The 22,416-nt window shown below is 35.7% G+C and overlaps 2 protein-coding genes across 4 annotated transcripts; one reads left to right on the forward strand and one right to left on the reverse strand.

Annotated features, from left to right (window-relative positions):
- Positions 1-662: 662 nt before the first annotated feature.
- On the reverse strand, positions 663-8,626 carry LOC103952545 (pentatricopeptide repeat-containing protein At1g71490). Of its 3 annotated transcripts, none has more exons than XM_048583227.1 (5): positions 8,325-8,626; positions 7,980-8,033; positions 7,557-7,626; positions 6,720-6,815; positions 663-4,042 (listed from the first exon to the last, which is right to left on the reverse strand). In XM_048583227.1, exon 5 carries the CDS (start codon positions 3,871-3,873, stop codon positions 1,690-1,692), a length of 2,184 nt encoding a protein of 727 aa, XP_048439184.1. In that variant the 5' UTR covers positions 3,874-4,042; positions 6,720-6,815; positions 7,557-7,626; positions 7,980-8,033; positions 8,325-8,626; the 3' UTR covers positions 663-1,689. The 3 variants fall into 3 exon arrangements, with proteins under 3 accessions (XP_048439184.1, XP_048439183.1, XP_018504268.2); XM_048583226.1 differs by having other exon boundaries at positions 7,980-8,059; XM_018648752.2 differs by lacking the exon at positions 7,980-8,033.
- Positions 8,627-10,069: 1,443 nt separating this feature from the next.
- On the forward strand, positions 10,070-22,071 carry LOC103952603 (DEAD-box ATP-dependent RNA helicase FANCM). Its single transcript, XM_009364231.3, is given in 24 exon segments — positions 10,070-10,451; positions 10,881-10,924; positions 10,926-11,025; positions 11,320-11,402; positions 11,514-11,628; positions 11,843-11,934; positions 12,123-12,177; positions 12,249-12,370; positions 12,443-12,556; positions 12,913-13,103; positions 13,637-13,767; positions 15,012-15,072; positions 15,173-15,243; positions 16,302-16,351; positions 16,416-16,581; positions 16,702-16,829; positions 16,919-16,936; positions 16,938-17,252; positions 17,344-17,425; positions 18,929-19,591; positions 19,699-20,151; positions 20,369-20,420; positions 20,625-20,771; positions 21,456-22,071. Coding segments are annotated over 24 exon segments (4,173 nt in total). The 3' UTR covers positions 21,994-22,071.
- The last annotated feature ends 345 nt before the right edge of the window (positions 22,072-22,416 follow it).

Consider the following 22,416-nt stretch of genomic DNA (forward strand, 5'->3'; position numbering starts at 1 on the left):
TATGCTAATAATATAAGAACATGTTATTGTTAACCCGTTAGTACAAGTGTCTAATCCACGGTAGTATCGTAAAAGTTCACAAAACTCTCAGAACTCAAAAGGACATGTTCTGCCTTCAACATACCGTTATTTGATTCGTTTTTATAACGTAATCAAGAAACAGCTAATAATTTCCTTTGATCGGAAGATTTGACAATTATACTTCAGAAAAAACACAAAAGATACACAAATTCGTACTATGGTTCGGTTTTGGTTTATTTTTCTCCTAAAACTTTTTCGGTTCGGTATTCGAGTTGGGGTTTTCGGTTCGATTACCGAACCAAAACCAGTCCTACGTATGGTACCGTAAACACATCAATTGATTAATAAAGAAACTGGATATAAATCGAACAAACCAATAACAAAAATTTGTCGTTGAACACACGAATCAAATCAACCTAAAATTAGGTGGCAGTTGAAGAGAGAATAAAACTCAGTTTGAGGTTAGAACCCCCTGAAACCGTATATCTTCTTCTATACACCACCTGCCTTCTCGCGCCTTAGCCAAAATACAACAGCTCAAGCATGCCCAAAATTTTGTTACAGTACAAACTAATGCAAGAACCGAATGTTATCATGCAAATTCACGATAAAATATTGTTACGGTACAAACAATTGTAAGCTTGTAGTGCTTATGAACTGTATATCAAGAACCAGTTACTATAGCTAGACATCAATCTAATCCAAGGAAAGCTTAACATAGCTAAATTCAAAACAGTTCTCATACACAAACAAGAATAGTTAATGCCATCCTCCGAATCAACCACTAGAGATCCACAACATTCGCAAGTAAACGTGGAAGGCACAAAAATCTAGCGCACACTGGGACTGGGGGAAGTCAAGGATCGAGACAATGTCCTAGAAAGCCGCTCTGGCAATATTCACTCAAAATATAATTACTTTCATAGGAGAAAAGACTAGAAGAAGAATGGAAAACACCCGTATGAAATTAAACCAAACCCAGCAGGAGACTGGGACTTCGAGTAAAGGAACATACCTGTGAAGTTGCTCTCACCAACAGGCGCATGTAACAGGAAAATAACGCCAGCAGTTTCCCTTTGACACAAAAGTAACCCATCCCTGTAAGCAAACAGGAAGTGTTGAATGCCACTAATACTTGAGTTTTGAGAAGTCACTAGACAATGAGATGCCATTAGAAAACCGAAAAACATGATATCGTGGTCTGCATTAGAAACACTTTACTAAAATAAGTAAAAATCATATTCTAGGAAAATTACTATTGCTCTCTGTACTCAGAAAAGAAATAATGTTTTGTCAGTTCACAAAGGTGCAACGTCTCTATAAAGAAGTTTCGGCAAATAGCCACTAGCAGGACCGGAATTAGCAAAATTATGTCAAATCAGTCCTATGCACTACAAAACTGAAATGTCAAAGCACAGAAAGAAGATAAAATCTGAAAACAATTCCGCCCAGCATCAACCTTTAGATGTGAATCATGAGATAAGTTCAAGTGGGACAACTCAAGGATTCGTCATGAGACTCTATCCTGCACCATATTAGCAGAATATTTTCACTTCAAAATTGGTAAAAACCCATGGATCTGCAAGTGTTTCTCAAGATTACAGAATTGAAATCAATTCACTTCACATGTGTTAGCAATCCTTTTCGTATAATCGGCTTCCTTCTATTCTAATCCTCAAAAACATCATAACCTGAACTTATATCCCCATTTACAACGGAATCAGTATCTTTTATTAACTCCGTTAAGCCATCCAACAAAAGGTAAATTTCATCTCTCAGCCGATTTGTTGTGTCCCCCACCAAAAAGGGTGAAAATCCATCGCCCACATCAACCCAAGCACAGCCAGGATCCTTCTTCACACCCAAGTCCCTCATGAAAGCCCTCACTCTCGCTAGGTTGTTCCAACAACCAGCAGCAGCATACATGTTAGCAATTAACACATAGTAACCAGAATTTTCTGGTCTCATTTCTAACAACTTCCCAGCTGCCCATTCCCCTATCTCCATATTTCCATGGATACGACATGCTCCAATAAGTGTAGCCCACATAGCAGAAGTTGGCTTGTAAGGCATCCTTGTGATAATCTCCTTTGCTTTGTTTAGTAGACCGGCCCTCCCAAAGAGATCAACCATGCAGGCATAGTGCTCTGAATTGGGAGTTATACTGTATACACTCAGCATCTTTTCAAATAGCAATTGGCCTTGGATTACTAGACCAGAATGGCTACAAGCTGATAAAATTGAAACCATAGTTACATGATCTGGTTTTATGTGTAACAAGTTCATCTCTTCGAATAACTTCAGTGCAGCTTTTCCTTCACCCTGGACTCCATATCCTGCAATCATGGAAGTATAAGTTACTTCATCCCTCTTCAACATTGAATCAAATACTCTTTTCGCCTGTAAAACCTTGCCTGATCTGGCATACATGTCCACAAGGGAATTCCACAGCAATAAACAATCATCAAACACTAAACGTTTTGTAATGTAGCAGTGGAACTCCTTCCCATGTTGAAGATTTGCTACCCGAGCACAGAGGGGAAGGATGCTGGCAATAGTAACATAGTTAGGTTCAATTCCTGAACACAACATCTCCCTAAATAAGAATGAAGCTTCCTCAGCTCGATCCATGTGGGAATAACCAGAAAGCATGGAGTTCCAAGTAATTATACTCCTATCTTCTATCAATTCAAACAAAGTATAGGCTTTCCTAAGGTCTTTGCACCTAGAATACAATGTAATCAATACATTATTAACATTATCATACCCATCACAACCACTACGAATCGCAAAACCATGAATTTCCTTCCCTAATTTAATGTCTCCAATGTGGGAACAAGCACTCAAACCAATTGTCAATGCTACCGAGTCCAATAAAATACCACAACTTATCATTTGAGAAAGCAACTCAAGAGCGCCCCTGAAATTACCCGTCCTCAAGCACCCTCCAGCAATGGTATTCCACAGTAAGATATTAACTCCAATACCCTCCATCTGCATGTTTCCAAACAGCTCGAATGCATCTGTCCACATGCCCTTGGAGGCATAACCAGAGATCATTGCATTCCAAGAAATTGCATCCCTTGTGGGCATTTTGTCGAATAAGTGGCGAGCAACGTCGAGAAGCCCAAATTTCCCATACATGGCGACCAATGAATTATGCACAAATAAATTCCACTCCTGACAACAAGCATCAATGGACTTATGCACATCCCTACCAAAACTTATATCCAATTTTTCACCACAAGCCTTGAGAACAGATGGGTAAGTGAAACAATCTGGCCTAATCCCCTTGTTGACCATTTGTTTATACGTAGAGAGAGCCTCATCCAAAAGTTCATTTTTAACATATGAAGAGATGAGCACATTCCAAGGTAGAGGATGCAATATATTTGAATTCTCAATAATGATACGAGCATCAGCATGGAGATTAAAGCTCGAGTAAAATGTAACCAGCTTGGGAACCAAAATGGGGTGTCGTTCAAATCCCAATGTGACAATATGTGCATGAAGCTGTTCACCATGTAGTAATGCTTTATGGTTGGCACAAGATAAGATAACAGAGGAGATGGAATGTAAGATAAGGTCACAAGTAGGAGAAGAGGCATAGAGCTGGACAAGAGAGATAGTTTTGAATGCTTTTGATAAATTTCCTTGGCTTGCATAATTCTTGATGGATGTAAGAAGAGAATCTACCATAGAACCATCAACAGCTGAACCTGTTTCCGAAATACATAAAGCAGATAATTTCCCAAATAGTTTCGTTCCTTCCTTCCAGCTTTTAGGTATGAATCTTTGGATTTGAGATATAGAAAGGCCTCTTGGGAAGAAACGAGAATAAGATGGTGGCATACACTATAAAGTATCTTCTGCACATAATAACATGGTAAGCAAGAACTGATCGCATGACGTTGCCCGAATTTGCAGCAGGTGTCTCGAGAAAACTGGCTAATAGGAGATCTACTTTTGATTATTAAGATCAGGGACAACTGATCAGATTAAAAAGAAAACCACCTCTCTCCTGAAAAATAATTAGAGAAAGTTTTAGAAAGGGCATATTTTATTTATACAAGGATTTTTAGCCAAAATGGTCCCTGAGATTGTCATAACTACTCATTTTAGTCCCTAAGATTTAAATCGATAGAAGTGCTCCATGAGATTGTCTACCATCAATCATTTTGGTCATTCTGTGAAAAATCTTCGTTAAATTTAAGAAACCACCAGTTCAAGTGGAGGGGTTGATATGACAAAAATACCCTCAATTTAACGGAGATTTTCACAAAAGGACCAAAATGATTGACAATGGACAATCTCAGGGACCACTTCTGTCAATTTTAAATCTTAGGGACCAAAGTGAGGAGTTGTGTCAATCTTAGGAACCATTTTGGCTAAAAGGCCTTTATACAATCATGAAATGTGAGACCGGTCACCATATGCATACATCTTAAATGGTTCATATACAATAACTTGAAAGTAGGGTGTGCTTAAATTTATGCGTGTGCTTGTGTGTGTGCATGAGGGAGTGCCTCAAACTACGACCAAATTGATCAGTAAAAGTAAATGACAAGACAACACAAAACAGGTTTTTGTTAAGTACTTTGCAAAACAAAAAGTACCATGGCAAGTTACACAGTTTCTGATGTGGCCACTGGCACAGTAACATATTCTGAATTTTTGGGAACGCACATGTAAAGTCCTATTCCTTCGCTCAGCTGCTTTTCTACTTCTCCACACCCATTGGCACAACAACCATTTTCTTTAATATTTTATAGGCTTAGGGAGTAGAATTTATGGTTGATTACTTTAGGATGTAATCACCGTTTAAAAGCTTAGGGTATAGGGCTTAGCTCTTAACTAGGAATCTAGAATCTGTACTAATCTCTTGTAACAAAAAAAGTTCTCTGAAAGAGAAAGTAATTCATTGAATTGAACCAATAAAATTGGCAATTGTGGTCCTATTTAAGTTTTCCTTCTTTTCAAGAAGGAAATTTTGCATTGTTTCCCTTCAATCTGTATTTAAAATCAGTTGTGATGCCGAAGGTCGGTGTGATGCTGGAATTTATCTAAATACTCTATTGCAGTGATTCCAATACCGTTTTGGTGTGATACCAAGGGCCGGGGTGAGTCCGGATATCTACCCCGTTCGTATTTATTCCTATTGTCCTGCATCACATATTCCAGTAAGGAACCAGAAACTAAGACTACCCATTAAATCCTATAAAAGTTTCAGCCTTTCTAAAAGAGAATCTACTATGAGTACATTTATTATCAAACATTATAACTTAATTACTTCAAGCATTCTTTCTTTTTGTAATTTTACTAGCAAAGTGTACCCGCGCGTTGCTGCGTGGTTTGAAACACTGTTGAAGATGTAAAAGGTCTCGAAAAATATATATGCTAAAGAGTGGTTTTTTTTTTTTTTTTTTTTTTTTTGAACAAATGCTATTATCTACACTAAGTGGCAAGAGAGATGTTGGTATGCATATTATATTACAAAAATTGGGGATGTTGGTATGCCAGCCTAAAGGATTGTTTTTCAAAAGCTATGGCTCTATCTCATGGAGTGTTTTATGTTTACAACTATACAAAGTAGAAAAAATTTTTGATCACTCATGAATTGAATCACCCTAAATTGCATTATGAATTGAATTGAATGAAAGTAAAAAAATGAAGGGAAAGGTTTCATAAATTCACTATGCAAGATTTCACTATGCCAGATTTCATTTGCAGACACCAAAACATGCGCAATATTAAAGTTGGGGTTTTCATACTCTATTGGGTATCAAAAGTCATGTGAAAGCTCGGAAATAACCAAACCAACATCCAATTTAGTACACACCTGAATAAAACTTAAGCAAGAAAATATATCCAACTCCTCAATCATTAATCAAACACAGTTATACAATGACTGAAAAACTCTCAATCATTTATCAAAATTGAATTAATAAAATTGGATGTTGGGGTCAAACTTTTGTTTCCGCCTAAGGATATTTGAGGCTAAAAATTTAATTTTACTCAATTTAGCTTTTATGTTATTTTATTTTCAGTCTTCAAATTTAGAGTAAATATTAACATTCTACAGTGTGGTTTCAATTTCAATTTTCATGCAATTTGTTATCTTCAAAACTTCAAACCAATAGAAACTCTACATGCATGTATTCCTCGTATCATGAACATCAGTCTATATCAATATATAATTTTAGCATATACTTAGTGGGAACCAATTATTCTTGATGCTCCTGACAATGACAAATATATATATATACATATATATATCGATGTCGTTTATGTACTTACATCTTCACTGTGCATGCCAACTTTTAGGGTTTCATTTTGGGATTGTGACGTTTCAAATGAAAATTTTGGTACCCTTTAGTGATAGTTTGTATACTGGATTTATCTTCTTTAGCCCTTTGTTTGCAATTTGAATTACATGACTCAAAGTCTGTTGTATTTCTTCAATTTTCAGCTTCCGGTTTAGAGAAAAATTGGGGATGTGATTAATAATCTATTGTGTCCATTTATGTAATTTAATTATTTAATAATGTTCTAGTAAAATACAACCCCAATAGAACGAAATGGACCATAGAAAAAAAATGCGAAATATTTACCAATCACTATTCACAGTTTTGGTCAAAGAACTCAAATTTCAGAGATAAAAAACAGAGAAGCATGTATACATCATTTATAAAGGTTACCTCCTTTTGGTTGAAAAACTGAAGCGTGACGCTAATTCTTCTTCTGCTTCCACCTCCTTATAGAACTTGACCCACCAGTAACATTTGTACTTCAACCTACAATCAGTAACCAGTCAATACCTTTGGCAAGCTCATTGGGTATGGCAACAATATGTATGGGAAGATTATTGCAAACCTAACAAACGAAGAAAAAGAAGGAGGCATTCAGTTGAGGATGTCGATGAGGGAAAGAATAAGAAGAAGAAAAGAAGAGCTAGTTGAGGAACAGAAGAATTTTGGTGCTGTGTTCAGTTTGGAGGTATGGTCTTAAGAGTTTAGAAACTGCCTAATGATTCTCTCACTCCAGTGTTTACAAACTGCTCTGGTTTAATCTAATTTGGTAGTAAATTAATGATTTTACTCGAGGTAAATAAGCACGTTGCAGACCCTACTGAATTCTGTAAATCTCTATAACCCTTAACTGTCATGGTGAAGCAACTGTTACTTCAACTATTAACCGTTCTATGAGAGTGTATGCTACTGCCATAATTGCAGCAGTTTATAATCTAATCAAATTAGTAAGAAAAACATATGTTCTCATGCATGTAGAAACTCAGTGGAGAGAATACTACATTTGCAACACAATGAAAAGAGGCAAACACATGACAAATATACCCAAAATATAGAAGCATCCAGGAAATAAAATGACATCAAAAAAGAGCCCACCAATTTAATGAAGAATTCTCCAAAACTCAGAACTTTAAACGTAATTTTACAAAATCATGAAAAATTTACTAAAATCCAAATATACGTAACAAAATTGAAGCATATCTTGACATGCAAAAGGTCAAAAGGTACCTGAAGTGATGAGCAATGGTTTGACATACTTTTTTTTCTTCACCTCTTTGTAAGTTGCTCTTTGCATAAGCTACAGCAATTAAAAATAAAAAATAAAAAACCCATTACATTAAATTTATCTGAATATTTAATCACAGGTGCACCAGAAAATTATAAAACTCAAAATTAAAAAATCCCAAGATGAATTTGAGCAAAACCCATATCAGATTCTAAGTGGGTTTATGAAAAATAGTATTAATCAGATATCAACACAGTAAATAAAAAAATTGAAATTCTCCTACCTTTAAGTTTCAAGGTTTTTACTTTAGAATCCAAGGAAACCCCAGATCAGATTCTAAGTGGGTTTATCAAAAATAATAATCTAATAAGAAATTAACACTGAAAGTAAATAAGAAACCGAAAAAAAAAATTGAATTTTCTTACCTTTAGTTTCTGGGTTGATGCTAGACAGCTATCAACCCAAAAACAAGCAGCATCCTACAATAATCATCAGCCCATAACACCTTAAAAACAAATCCGTAAATTCGAAGTAAGAAACCAAACAAACAATTAAACAAATAAACCAAGAAGCAAAAGAAAATAAACCACATACAAAAGCATATTGATTTCAATTAATACTAGTAATCACAACAAAATCAAAAATTTATTTGCAAGTTTCCAAAATTAACAATCCAAGTCTTTTCAATTATTCTTTTTCTCTTTCCAGGAAACAAAAATGTTAAATATTAACGAAAACCATAAATACAATACAATAGGAACGAACAATACCTAAAGCGGAGAAGATGAAACCGTGGCGGCGGTGGCGGTGGAGATTAATATACGGGAGGAAGCACAGTCTGAAAATGCAACATGAAGATGGAGGGGCGGAGAGCTGAGAAAAGAGAGGCTGAGGCCGACTGAAGATGGCAACCCAGCAGACCCAACAACTCGCAGAATTCAGCTATCGCGCGGTGGGGATTCGCTGGACAATTGGGGCTTTATACGTTGGAGGACGGCGGGGACTGTGAAATGGGAAAAGAGTTTGGGTTTTACTGAGGTTTAAAGCCGGTCGTTGCCTTACTCATCCAACAGTAAAAAGGGATGACAAAAAGGTAACCAATTCTAAAATATAGAAAATAAAAAGGATTGTCTGCCTCCCATCCCATATTTTTTCTATCCTCTTTTATATTATGTGATCACGATTAAGTCACGTCAACATTTTATACTAATTTTTAAGGTGTGTGGCTTCTCACACACCTTTTTAATTTTCGACCGTTGGATCAGATGAATTGAAGAAGATCAACGAACAGAAATTATCAAGATGTGTGAGAAGTAGAATGAGATGTGTGGATAACACATCCCTTGATTTTTTTTTTTTATAGAAATAATAAAACAAAAAGTAATGAGAATATAAAATGTTGATGTGACTTAACCGTAACCACATAAAAGGGATGGGAAGGGTATGGGATAGGGAGGGCAGACAATCAGGTCCAATAAAAAAATAGACGGGTTCTGTATTTAATATGTAATGCTCGTGTTTATCATACTCACTGTACTGTGATAATAGTTTAGTACAAATCAAACTCACTAATTCTTATATATAGACATTATACTTACTTAAGTTATCGTTAAATACTTAACAATAATATTATATAAATTAGACATCAATCAAATTCAAGTTGTTTGATTCCGAAAGCCTAATGGTTTATTTCAAAGTTCATTTTGTTTCAACAATAAAAAATGCAAGTGAACATGAAAGCTTGAAGATAATTATGGGTAGGGTAATAAATTTACAAAAAAAAAAAAGTTTAATTTTTATGTCAAACAATATAAAACTATTACTAAAGGACTATAAATACACATACATCTCTTTACCTTTCAAACACTTCTCTTAACTTTCAGCCGCTAAATTAAATGAATAGAAGAAAATCAACTGATAAAAATTAACATGGTATGCATGTGAGGTAAAAAGAGGTGTGTGTTAACACCATCATAAATACATTATAAACACGTAATCAATGAAAAAAAAAATGCTACAAAGACACTACATAAAAAAATGGATTAAACTACAATCATTATCTGACAGTCAAGTATAATTATTATCTGATTGATGAGATGATTATTTTATTAAAGGGAACTTTAACGAAAAACTCATGTTACTGTTCACTTTAACGAAAAACCATATTTTTACACTAAAAAGTCAATTCTGGTACTATTCACTTTACCTTTTATTTTATTCTTATCTTTAAAACTCAGAGTTTTCAAATCATTTTCATTAATTTTTCTTTTATTAAATATACGTTAGTATTAAAAATCTCATTTGAAAGTCTTTTTAAATAGATTCATACGTATGGGCTTGTGCAATGTTCTCATTTTATTTAGTTAAGTCCAGTAGCAACGACAACGAAAGCCCACATATAGAAGCGTGGTGGGCAAAGCGAATTCTTCAAGTTTTGCCGCCAAAACGCTCTCTCTCTCTCTCTCTCTCCAAGAGTTTATCGATTCACATTTCTCTCTCCTCGCCCAGTTCACCAATGACTTCCGCCAATCCTCACCATGTCATCGACGACGACGACGACGACGACGACAATTTTGATTGGGAAGCGGCGGCGAGAGAAATCGACGTGGTTTACCAGACCAAGGCTTCAAAGCCCTCCTCTACTTCAGACCAATCTTCCCATTTTGCCCCTCCTCCCAGTAACATTAACACCCCAGTGCAAAATCCGATTGCCCCAATCCCTGGCAACAAGAAGAAGGCCGGCACTTCCCGGCAGAGCACCCTTGACAAGTTTATCGGCAGGCCTCCACCAGAGATTCGAGATGTCGAAGAACGAAACCTGGATTGTAGTGAGGGTGATGGGAGGGTGTCCTGTGTTCCAATTGATGCTGAGGCAGCTAAAACTTGGATGTACCCAGGTTGGATTCATCTTTTCTCTGCAATTATTTTCTCTACTGCGTGGAAGTTTGGATTTTGGGTATTCAGGAAGAGGGGTATACTGTTCTTATTTTTTACTTTCTGATATGGGATTTGGAGACTGAAGTTGGAATTTGATTATTTGAATGAACTAGATGGCATATTGCCCCGGATGCTAGCTTTTCAATCACATTTTTATCAGAGTATAAATTTTGCTAATGAGTTGTGCTATTGAGCTAATGTGGGTTCAAATGCATCGGACTTTTTAGGGAAAATGTGAGTACTTGTGCAGAGATTGAGATTGTGAACTAATGATCTCACTTTTTTCGATATTAATGCTTGGAAAGGGTTCTTCTTGTCTCATTTTTTCTGTTTATTGTTAAGTGTAGAAAACATTAAACTTATCTTCGGACTCTTATTCCTTTTTGCAGTTAATTTTCCTCGGCGTGACTATCAATTTTCTATTACCCAGACTGGCATTATTTTCAAATACATTGGTGGTACTGCCAACTGGACTTGGGAAAACGCTAATTGCTGCAGTTGTTATGTATAACTATTTCAGATGGTTCCCTAATGGTAAAGTAACTTGTACCATGCTTCTTCACCAATTGTTTATTATACGTGTTCTGATTCTGGATTCTTAATTTTTGTTTGTTTGATTGCTCTGAATTCTTTTTATTTTAGTACGAACCAACTTCATCCTATTGCAGACAATTAGACAGCTATGCCCTATTCGAATTTGTTCCTATTATGATTTATTCACATTCTCATGTCAATTCATCCTCATTTCTGTTCAGTTTCTTTTGCTGTTGGCTTTTCAAGTTTGTTTTCATTAGTTATGATATGTGGACATTGTTCTTCCCACAACAGGAAAAATAGTCTTTGCTGCTCCTTCTCGACCACTTGTTGTGCAACAAATACAAGCGTGTCATAATATTGTAGGAATACCACAGGTAAGAACCCCATTTACTTGTAAGCAGTGGGCATTGTTCAAAATTTGGTGGTTTCTTAACAATTTTATTCACTTAGGAATTATAAGAAGATTCTGATCAAACTGATTGCAGGAATGGACAATTGATATGACAGGTCAGACAAGTCCTACGAAAAGAGCTTGCTTGTGGAAAACTAAACGAGTTTTTTTTGTTACTCCACAAGTGCTGGAGAAGGACATTCAGTCTGGTGATTAATTCTTGAACTAATACACTAGGATTATCTAATGAAAAGCTGTAGAAATTTGATATTTTCATTTGTTCTATTCTAAAATGTGAAACTGTCCCCACTAGAAAATAAGTATATTCCAACACCATTTTTATGCATATAAATATATAGATTTTTTTTCCTGTTGAGAAAGATCTTTTGTCGCTGGATTTTGATCAGGGGTAATTTGTTGCAGGCACGTGTGCAGTAGAATTCTTGGTATGTTTGGTGATTGATGAAGCTCACCGAGCATTAGGAAACTATTCTTACAGTGTTGCAGTTCGTGAGGTATGTTCTGTTGATTTCTGATCTGTAAACTATGTCTGATCATCCTTTGCACGTGTACTGGTACATAGTGTGGTGTCACTATCGCCACTAATGTTCTTCTATTGCTACCCTTATAAGTGTTGGCTCGGTGTGTTATTATTGGACAAAGTTAATGGTTTTAGATACTAATGATAATTTAATTTTTATAGTTAATGGCTGAACAAGTGCAACTGCGAATTTTAGCTTTGAGTGCAACACCGGGATGTAAGTTGCTAACATACTGGGTTGCTACTAAATTTCATTTAGAGTATCCTAAACTACATGCACTTGTACAGCAAAGCAGCAGACTGTCCAGCAAGTTATTGATAACTTATATATATCAACACTTCAATATCGCAATGAAGACGACCCTGATGTCAAACCATATGTCCACAACAGGGAGGTAGAGTTGATTCAGGTATGCATTGTAATCTTTTGTTTGCTGAATTTTTTTGTACAGAGGAAAACACTTTTGTGGCAATATGTCTAGGTTGCAATGGGTCAAGCTGCTGTTGAGATAGACAATAAGCTCTTGGAAGCAATGCATCCATTTGCATCCAGGCTTTGTGCCATTGGAGTTCTCCCAACTCGAGACATTCAGAATGTATGGTTCGGTATAATTTGAATTCTTCTAGTTTGCTCTAGGAAAACTGTGCTGGATGGGATTGTTTTTTTGCATTTTTATTCTGTTCTGGCGATGCCATCAGACATGGTAAAAATGGGGTGGTTTTGAGTTTTTCTAGTAACTTCTCCTTTTGTTTTTCCTCTATATTTAAGGAATAGAAAAGCCACCATATAGATAACCAATTTCTTTTACTAATGAAAATTTATTACCTTATCTTTCTATCTGTTATTTCTTTTTCTGCTTTAATTCTTACTGAAACAATTACATACTTTCTGGGTCCACAATCACATAATCTCACTCCTTTTTCTTTGGGTTGGGGGGGGGTGTTGTTACAGTTAAGCCCTTGTCTATTACTTAATTCAAGAGAGAAATTTCGTCAAGCACCTCCAGACCTCCCCCAAATTAAGCCTGGAGACATTGAAGGTTTCTTTGGAGCACTGCTTACACTTTACCACATTCGTAAACTAATATCAAGCCATGGAATAAGGCCAGCATATGAAATGCTTGAAGAAAAATTAAAACAAGGGTATGGCTTTTCTATACTCTCAGTTTCCTCACTGTCTTTATTAGCTCATACTCAGATTCTAATAACTATTTCCTATTATATGTGGAACCATCATGCATTTTATTGTTTACTTTTCTCGAGTTAAATATTCTTTAATCTATGTAGGAACCTTCCCAATTCCCATTGATGTGTTAGTAATGCACCTTGAAAATGAAGTGCCAGAAGCTGTTGCTTTTGATGAGAATCACCTAATAACAAAATTTGGTATCAAGCAATTCCAAACAGATCTGCCTTGCAGAAATTTTGAGGCGGATAATTTTCTATTTTTAAGATATTTTTGTTACGTGAAAGGCACACACTCTGTTGTCTCATTATGATAATTGGTGTTTGACTTTTCTGTATTTGGACTCTGAGTTGAAGGACAGAAACTTCTTGTATAGACTTTACTAATATCTAATATATTATATATTAATGTTGATGGCATGGAGTTTAAGCTGTTAAATTTTTTAGCAAGCAATTCAAGACTGTTAAGCTGTTCAAGATCATTTTTTCAGGTCTTTTGCAAGGTATATGAGCAGGAATGAAGATATTTGTAAAGCAAAGCTCATAATGCAGCAAAGTTTGTCACATGGTGCTCCGAGTCCCAAATTGTCCAAAATGTTAGAAGTACTGCATGATCATTTCAGTATGTGGTCTCTGTTCTTAATTTTATTGTATGCTATCATTTGCTGGTTTTGATATTTTATAACTCCTGCTTATGAAATGTATAAGTGTATCAAATGTTAGAAGTACTGCTGCTTTCATGGTTTCAATATTGTGTTCGTCAAGAAATGCCTATTCGCAGATAAATAATTTTTGTTTTCAATGAAGGGCCTGGAACATCTCCCCAGCATTTTTCACTTGTTCTGAATTCGGGAGTAAGGGATTAAATGCTTATTCTGATGTATAAACAATTTTAGTTAGCAATACTAGCAATGTCAAAACTTTAATGTTTCTGTGAGCCAATATACCAATTTGTCCAGAAACTATTATTTGTAAATAAATAATTTTTGTTTTCAAACAAAGGCCTGAAACATCTACCCGGCTTTACGTTCACTTATGGCTGAAGTAGGGATTAAGGGATTAAATTCTTATTCTAATGTATAAATAATTTTATTTAGCAATACTAGCAATGCCAAAAGTTTTGCATTTTTGTGAGTCAATGGACCAATTTTGTCATGTATAACCAACTGCAAAAGATGAGATTGCTAGGACTTGAGAGAAGAAGATAGTTACCGTATCACATCTCAATAAAGATTTTCAGAGCAATGATAAAGCAAAAAGACTTAGCATGGCATAGTAAAGGAGGTCGTGGGTTTAATTCTACTTCTGCAATTTGAGCTTCACAAGTTGAACCCTATAGCACTGGAAAGAGGCCCATATATGAAGGGGAGTGTTAGAAAATAAATTAATTGTTGATCCCCATCATAATAGCTTAAAACTTTTTGGACCATATGAAACAGAAATTTCTGTCAGACCTGTTCAATTTTTTTATTTGATTTTAGGGAATTTTTATATGAAACATGTTTAATTTTAATTAGGATTACTGCTGCTTTATGGCTTTATATTTCTTTACCATTAGGGTTTCCCTGTTGGCTTTATTTCTTTGTTGGATTTGGACTGTGTATTATTATCTGAACAGAACTTGTTGCGGCTAAACTCTGAAGACTTGAGTTTTAAGTTGACATTTGTACATGGGAAATGGACAAAATGTTTGAGTACTTACTATTTATACCAATGATTGTATGCGATCTGGCTACAATGATTTAGTTTTGAGTTTTTGAGTTATGTTTGTGCTGATGAAACACTGGTTTATATTGATAGCATATATTAATCGTATGACTCAAAGTATTAGCTCTCAGTGGTTGATAATTATATTTCTCATTGTAGAAACAAATGATCCACAGAAATCAAGGGTTATAATTTTCTCAAATTTTCGGGGAAGTGTCAGGTGCAACAATTTATGTGTTTAATTAATAATGATGATTTTATTATTATGTTTTCTCAAGCTAATTATATATAAAATGTGGAAAACCCTTCTGAGTATACAGGGACATAATGGATGCATTAGCAAACCTTGGCAATTTAGTCAAAGCTACCCAGTTTATTGGTCAAAGTTCAGGTTTGAAGCTCCATTCTTCACTTTGTTCCTTTTCCCTATTAAATGTGATGTTTAATGAAAATTAGTTATCTTTTGTTGCCTAAATAAAAATTTATTATAAGATGCAGTTGTTCTTAATTCTTTAACTTCCTCTCTTGTTTTTGTTCGCTTTTCTCATGGATTTTTTATTATTTTATATGTACGCTTGGTTCAAAACTTCAAAACAAAATTGTCATATCCTATGTCTCTATTACATGGTCAACCTTTTCAACCATGTGTCTGGCATGTTGAACAGGAAATGTTAAGAGTGAGTCTGACATGCAGGAAGACAATGGAGTTTTCGTCTGATACTGACTTATCTTCCCCTTTTTATTATATTGCCTCTTATTTGTCCACCTCTCTCCTCTCTCTCTCTCTCTCTCTCTCTCTCTCTCTCTCTCTGTCTCTCTCTGACTTTCTCCCACTCTTCAGGTCCTTGACCTCTTTTGAAATGAATTTGTGTTCAAGGCAAAGAGAAGATAATAATTGTTAAGAGATCTTCTTAGGAGACTGGATTGAAATGGTTTCCTAGTTCTTCAAATGGCATACTACAGCCAAGAATTTATGTATGTCTTGGTTAACGTTTGCATTAGGATTAACTTGTATAGTTGGCCTATTCCCTAATACCTCAAGCATTTGGGTTCTAGTTGTTGCCTAACATGGTATCAGTGCCCTGGTCTGAGGAACTCCCCGGTTCAAAACCTTGATCCTTCTAACTCACTTAATGATTTACGTGGGTATTGTGAATTAGCTGGAGTAGAGCTTTTGGAAACAAGAGTAGGCTTCTTGGTTTGTGCGGTGATAATTGGGATTTAATTTAAATAATCTGGTCTGAATGATAGCTGTTAGGTGGAAAACCAATTATTTTAAAATAGTTCTATAAGCAGAATTTAGAACACTGATTATAAAATAAGTATATAAGCCTATAACAAAATCGGGATGGAAATTACCTGTGAAATTTTAGGGCCTCACAGGTTGCCTCACAATTATATTGGTTTGCGTGTCTATTGTGAAATATATTGACTATTATTTTCTTACAGGGAAAACATTAAAAGGTCAGTCACAAAAAGTTCAACAAGCTGTTTTGGAGGTAATTGTGTTGTACTTATTTCTTTTTGTAGCACCTTGCATTAGCTTATTTTGATCTCCCACAGAAATTTCGTGCTGGTGGATACAATGTCATTGTTGCCACATCTATTGGTGAAGAAGGCCTGGATATTATGGAAGTTGATCTGGTTATATGCTTTGATGCTAACGTATCACCATTGAGAATGATTCAACGCATGGGGAGAACTGGAAGGAAGCATGATGGACGAGTTGATATCCTTTTCTCATATGACTAATGCATTTTATGTGGTTAGTTGTTAGTGAGATCAGTATGAATATTCAAAGAATTTCTTGCTTCCCCCGAGTAAATCCTAAATCCTTGACAAGTCTTACTAGTTCTAGCCTGTGAAGGGTCAGAGTTGAAGGGTTACCATCGTAAGAAAGGAAACAGTAAGAATATGATGAAACACATGCGAAATGGGGGAATAAATAGCTTCAATTTCCATTCTAGTCCAAGGATGGTGGGATTTTCTAACAGATGCTGCATCTTTATAACTTTTAATGCTGCGGTCCATTTTTTAGCTATTGATTGCATCAAATTTTATTGCAGATTCCTCATATTTTCAAACCCTGAAGTCCAGTTTCTTCAGTTTTCAGTTGAACAATTTATTCGTCGTGGAAAGAAAGTTATTGATGATAACATTGTTCAGACACCTGTGATCTCAGAAACGTTAACTGTAGCTGAGACTAACTTAATTGCCAAGTATTTCCACCCTCATGGACTTACATGGAAGCCGTCTCTTATTGCCTTTCCTCACGTTCAAACGTATCCGTCAAGAGTGTATAAAGTAATGCATTCACGTCGGACAACAATGCTGATTGATATGATGCAATGTTTGCAAGGACTAACGTTTTCTAGGGACAGCAATATCTCCCTTGTTGAGGTTTGATTTGATCTATGTGGTTAAGTTGTTTTCCTTCTTGTAATGTATTACATATTCTTGAGTTTTACAACTTTTACTTAATTGCTTTCAGGATGAATTCTATGTAAAGGGAATTGACACTACTGAGCAACATGTCATTGACAGTGCTGAACATCATGAGAACAACAGACAAGGTAACTCAAAGGGAAAATAGCTACAATAAACATATTTTGACGTTTGGTTTGCATAAATGATCATTTTTCAGTAACACGGCGACATATTGATAATTTAATAATTAACAATGACACAAACGATGACATAACAACAACACGACGATGATATAATGATGACTGATCATTTCTGCAACCAACTGTCAAAATATGTTTATTGTAGCTAGTTGCCCCAACTCAAAAAGGGCTGTGTAACAAGAAAATTTGATTTCAAAATTCTTCTGTTTATTTTAAGGATTCATTCAGATTATATGCAGATGTAACTTTGAGGATGTGAAGAAATGTCCCACATCGGAAGTTTACTTAACTTGCATGTGCTTGTAAGGGTTGGGCTACTCCTTGCGTTGCCAATTGGTTTCATGGTGGAACCTCAACTTCCTTCAATTATTATGAAAAAATGAATATTTTTTTATGAGGATTAGTTTCATCGTGTCAAATGGAGTTCTGAGGTGCATTTAATTCGTCATACTTTGCATCAATGCCCTGCATCAAACCTATGCATGTTTACATATTAATCAAAATCCAGCTGAGCTTCTATAGTTTATCGTACTTATATTTTCTTTTAAAGTTTATTTGAGATAAGTGAATATTATACTTCAATACTCGTTCTACAAGTAGTTCAGAAATTAAGCTTAGGATCACCAAGTCATTGGTTCATGATGTCTTTACATTCTCGTTTTTGTTTTAACTTTTATATTTCATCTTATATGCAACCATAATGTAATACTGGATAATCTTATTATATTCTTTGAGCCATATTGTTCTTTACTTTGTAACTTTGATTTTTTTCTCACTTTTTGGTCCTGTGTATGCATGCATGCCTGTTCAAAGTTGTTCTGAAATTCATTCCTCTTATCCTGACATTTTCTTGATTGATGAATGAAATAATGTTGTTGTCTTCTGTATGCTTTTCGTCTTCCGATGATAGTAGTAGTACGACAGCTATGAGGTTGGTTATCTTTTCCTGGAGTTAACTAACGCAAGGAATGGACTGAAAGTATCATAATGTTCACTCTTACCACATTTTGTACGGTAACTAGTATGCATAATCATGCTGCTAATTTGAAGTCATGATGCTGCACCTGGATTCTTTAACTAATTCAGTTGATTAATATTGCGAATCTAAGAATTTGAACCTTCTACCTGTTGGCTAGATAAGAAACCCCATTTTGTTTTCTGTCAGAGGGTATAAAAGAAATCCCTTGTAACGGAATACGAAGTTTAATCAGGATTTGGTTCTCATGTTTCAAATGAAATTGTAGAGAGGATTTGTTTCTTGCTATCCCCTTAGCTATTTTGTGTTATGGCTTAAGTCATCATTTACTTAAAAACTAAGCACCCATCATCTCTTCATTTCTTCTTTTATTTTATTTTATTTTTGGCTAGGGGAATTGAATGCAGAGAAGATGCAGGCTGTGCTACCCATTTTCTTAGTATTGTACTCAAATCTTGAATATTTTGTTGCAGGTTTTCTGAATCTTGATGATTCTTTAGAGAAACAGTCGGAAAGAAAAGTACTGGATTCTGAATTATCACCTACTAGTACATTGAAAACCAAGGAGAAGCATTACAAACTTAATTTCCCTGGTGAAAATCCTTATGAGCACTCTTACCTCTTTGATTCAGATGTTGTAAATGTGGATGCTTCCGGAAAGGTCTTAATCATGTCTGTTCCTGTATTTCGATGGAAAGACTTATCACATTCCATGTTCACAAGTGAAAGTAGTATGAAGTTGGATAGCTTGAAGCAAAATTCTTACCATGGAAGGACGTCAGATGAAGACCACACAGAACTAGCTACTCAAGGTGGTGCCAGTGGAGATGTTAAAACTATTCAGATGAAAAGCATAAAGTATGAGAATTCACTTAGCTCTAGATTGTGCAAGTCCGAAATCTGGATGGAGAAAACATTGAATGGGGCCGAAAAAATTCCTCGAACTACAATTTTGAAGGGAGATTTGTTAAGTAAAGGAGATAGTGTTTCCGACACACCTGATGTTCTGGAAAACAAGGCATCATTGTTGCTCACAGATGAAGACAATGGTATTTCGAGAGATGGTGAGCTCAGTCCACGGCTTACTAATTTAATGGAAAGTGGAGTTGTTCCAGAGTCTCCTATCAACACTAGCGGTTAGTAATGCACTTAGTAAGATTTCATTTTAATTCAAATTGGGATAAGCTTTCCTGAGATTGCTATTGTCCCCTAGTATGAAAATTGATGCTAACATATGATGCAGGACTATCAAATAACTCAAATGAGTATGCAGTTCCTGTCCCTGTTTCACCTGCCCAGTTACATCCTGCAAATAGAGAAAAAGTAAGTACGGAAAACAATGCCTGTGGAGGAAAAGTCTCTGTTTCTTCTATGGATACTGAAATTCGAACTCCATTCCATAACAAGCATAGTAGTGCCAGTATAAGAGGCTGTACCTCCGCATCACCAATTAGTGGAAGAGCTAATACTGTTTTAGCTGACCTTACAAACAATAGTTGTGGCAAAGATTGGAATTTAAGTTCTGGAGACAAGTCGGAAAGTGTTAAAGAGGCACGCAAGTTTAGAAGGTTGTGCAAAGTCGGGGATCGTTGGAGAAGTAGGAATCGAGAAAACGTGACAAATAATGTGGGGTCAACAAGAAACCTTGCTAGATCATTTTCTAAAACTGGTTCACTCCATTCGAAGCACAATAGAGGTACCGTGAATACAAGAGAGATGCTAGTTTCCCTTCCCGTATTCTTTATCTTTTTGCTAATCTATCTATTTTTGGAGTTCGATGCTTACTGACTAGTTTTTAGCGATCCTCATTTCCGTAATTTAAAGTGCAACCACACCAAGTCTTTTAGGACTGCCTTTCAGATACTAATCTTTTTATGTGACCTATTTACCGATACATTGCTGTTGTTACTTAGGTAAAAAGAATTCAATTGATGATGTAAGGGCCTTCATCGAGGAGGAAGCTGAGTAAGATCATACTTTTTCTATATTAGAATGGTGTGGCTTAGGTTTTATTTTTTTTTTTTTTGGTAAATTTGTGTTGCAATTTCACCTAACAGAATAAAGAATGTTTACTGTTTGATTTTTTGTTTTGTTTTTGTGGGGTAATAAAATGAAGCTTTTGTTGAAAACTAATATTTGAAATGCTGTTACTCCACTGAAATTACTCAGGGTATCTTCAGAAGCTGGTATGTCTGATGATGAGGAAGATGATCAAGACAACTATTCAAATGATAGTTTCATAGATGACAGAATAAATCCTACAGCTGCGGCTACTCAGTCTGCAAGTGGTGGAAATGATATGATGGCAATATACAGGTCTTTCATCTCTCTCTCTCTCTCTCTCTCACACACACACACACACACACACTCCGACACATTTGAATGGATGATCAAGTTGTTCACTTGGTCGTGGAGTGAGCACTCTGTTCTTCACAAACCATTACCGGTTTGACTCAACTACTTTTCATAATGTAGCCTTTCATATGAACTGGGTAGTTGTCGGAATTTTTTTTTTTTGTTTTGAAAGTCAATATTATTGAATACTCCATCTTGGAAAATGTATTAGAACTTGAATCCAACTTTTACTTTGTTTCACATAAAGGTGCTGGTTCCAAAGTTTTTGCTATCTTTTAAGGAACTTGGAAACTAATATCCAATTGTTATAAGAATTTAGATATAACTTTGCAAAAATTAAAATTACGTGCAGTTGATTAATCTTCCCTTGGAAGCGGTGGCGGTTGTTTCTCAAAACTACTTTACAACTAGTGGGTCATTTAGAATGAGATTATTTAGCTGAACTTCCTTTCTCTCTTAAAATTTCTAAGTTACAAACCGAAGTGACAGTTGGAGTTGCTATGCCCCATGTAAAACCATTTACCAGGCCCCAATCCTCCTGCATTTGGCCGGTGAACTGTGCCATCAATGTAGTTGCTTAGGTTTCTTTGTTTCTGTAACCTGTATTAAAATTCTAATAAAAGTTTTCTTTGATTTCTTACAAAGGCGTTCATTGCTCACCCAATCACCCATGGGGAGGCAGCCAGTTAGTTCTGCGGTATATTCACCTGATTCTGTGGCAGCGACAACGAGGACAACCGAAACTGGAAGTTCCTGTGGCAAAACATCGTTCTCTCTCCAAACGCCCCTAAGTGACGGTACAAATCAATCAACCAGGATGGATTCAAAGTCCTTGGAAATGAACCGGGTAAGGGTAGACATACCTTGTACCGGTGGTGTTTCCCCAGAATACGAGAGAGATGTTGAAAGCCGCAAAAGAAAATTGAGCTGTCATCATTCAAGATATCCTGCAGTCAACTTGGAGCGAGAATTCTCGCTCGAGTCAGAGGCTGCAGGCAGAGACTTGCAGCGCATTGATGCAAACGATGACATGCTTGACGATCAGTTTTTCGAGGGTCTTGATCTTGACGCAATGGAAGCGCAAGCTACATTGCTTCTTAAACAGAAAACAGAAGCGCCAAGGCCGCAGGAGCAGCTTCTGGTTCCCAAGTTGTTCGAGCCGACATTTGATCTTGGTATATAATAAACTTACAGGAAACACATCTAACTGATATTGTTTCTCACTAATTGAGATTGTTTATCCATGATTGGTTGCAATTTATTTATCGTTTATCTAAAATGACAAAAATACTTTTGAAATTTGTTATATCATATTGGCCCACTGCTTATTAAATTAAGGGTATTTTTCTTATTTTGGTCCGAATTTAACATAATTTTTTCTCGAAATGATCAAAATGATTAATGGTGGATAAACTTAGAGATCACTTCCATTGATTTCAAATCTTATGGACCAAAATAAAGAGCTATATTAATCTCACTGACCATTTCGGTTAAAATGGCGCCAAAGAATGACCTTTTGATGGGTGCAAATGTAGTCTTTTATTTTTAGTACAACAATATATTTTACATTAAGAGGAGGAAGAGTTCGTCATTCATGAGATTTAAG

Source organism: the organism of the source record quoted next, unplaced genomic scaffold, assembly GCF_019419815.1.
Source record: "Pyrus x bretschneideri cultivar Hongxiangsu unplaced genomic scaffold, Pyrus_bretschneideri_v1 Contig2, whole genome shotgun sequence".
NCBI lineage: Eukaryota > Viridiplantae > Streptophyta > Magnoliopsida > Rosales > Rosaceae > Pyrus > Pyrus x bretschneideri.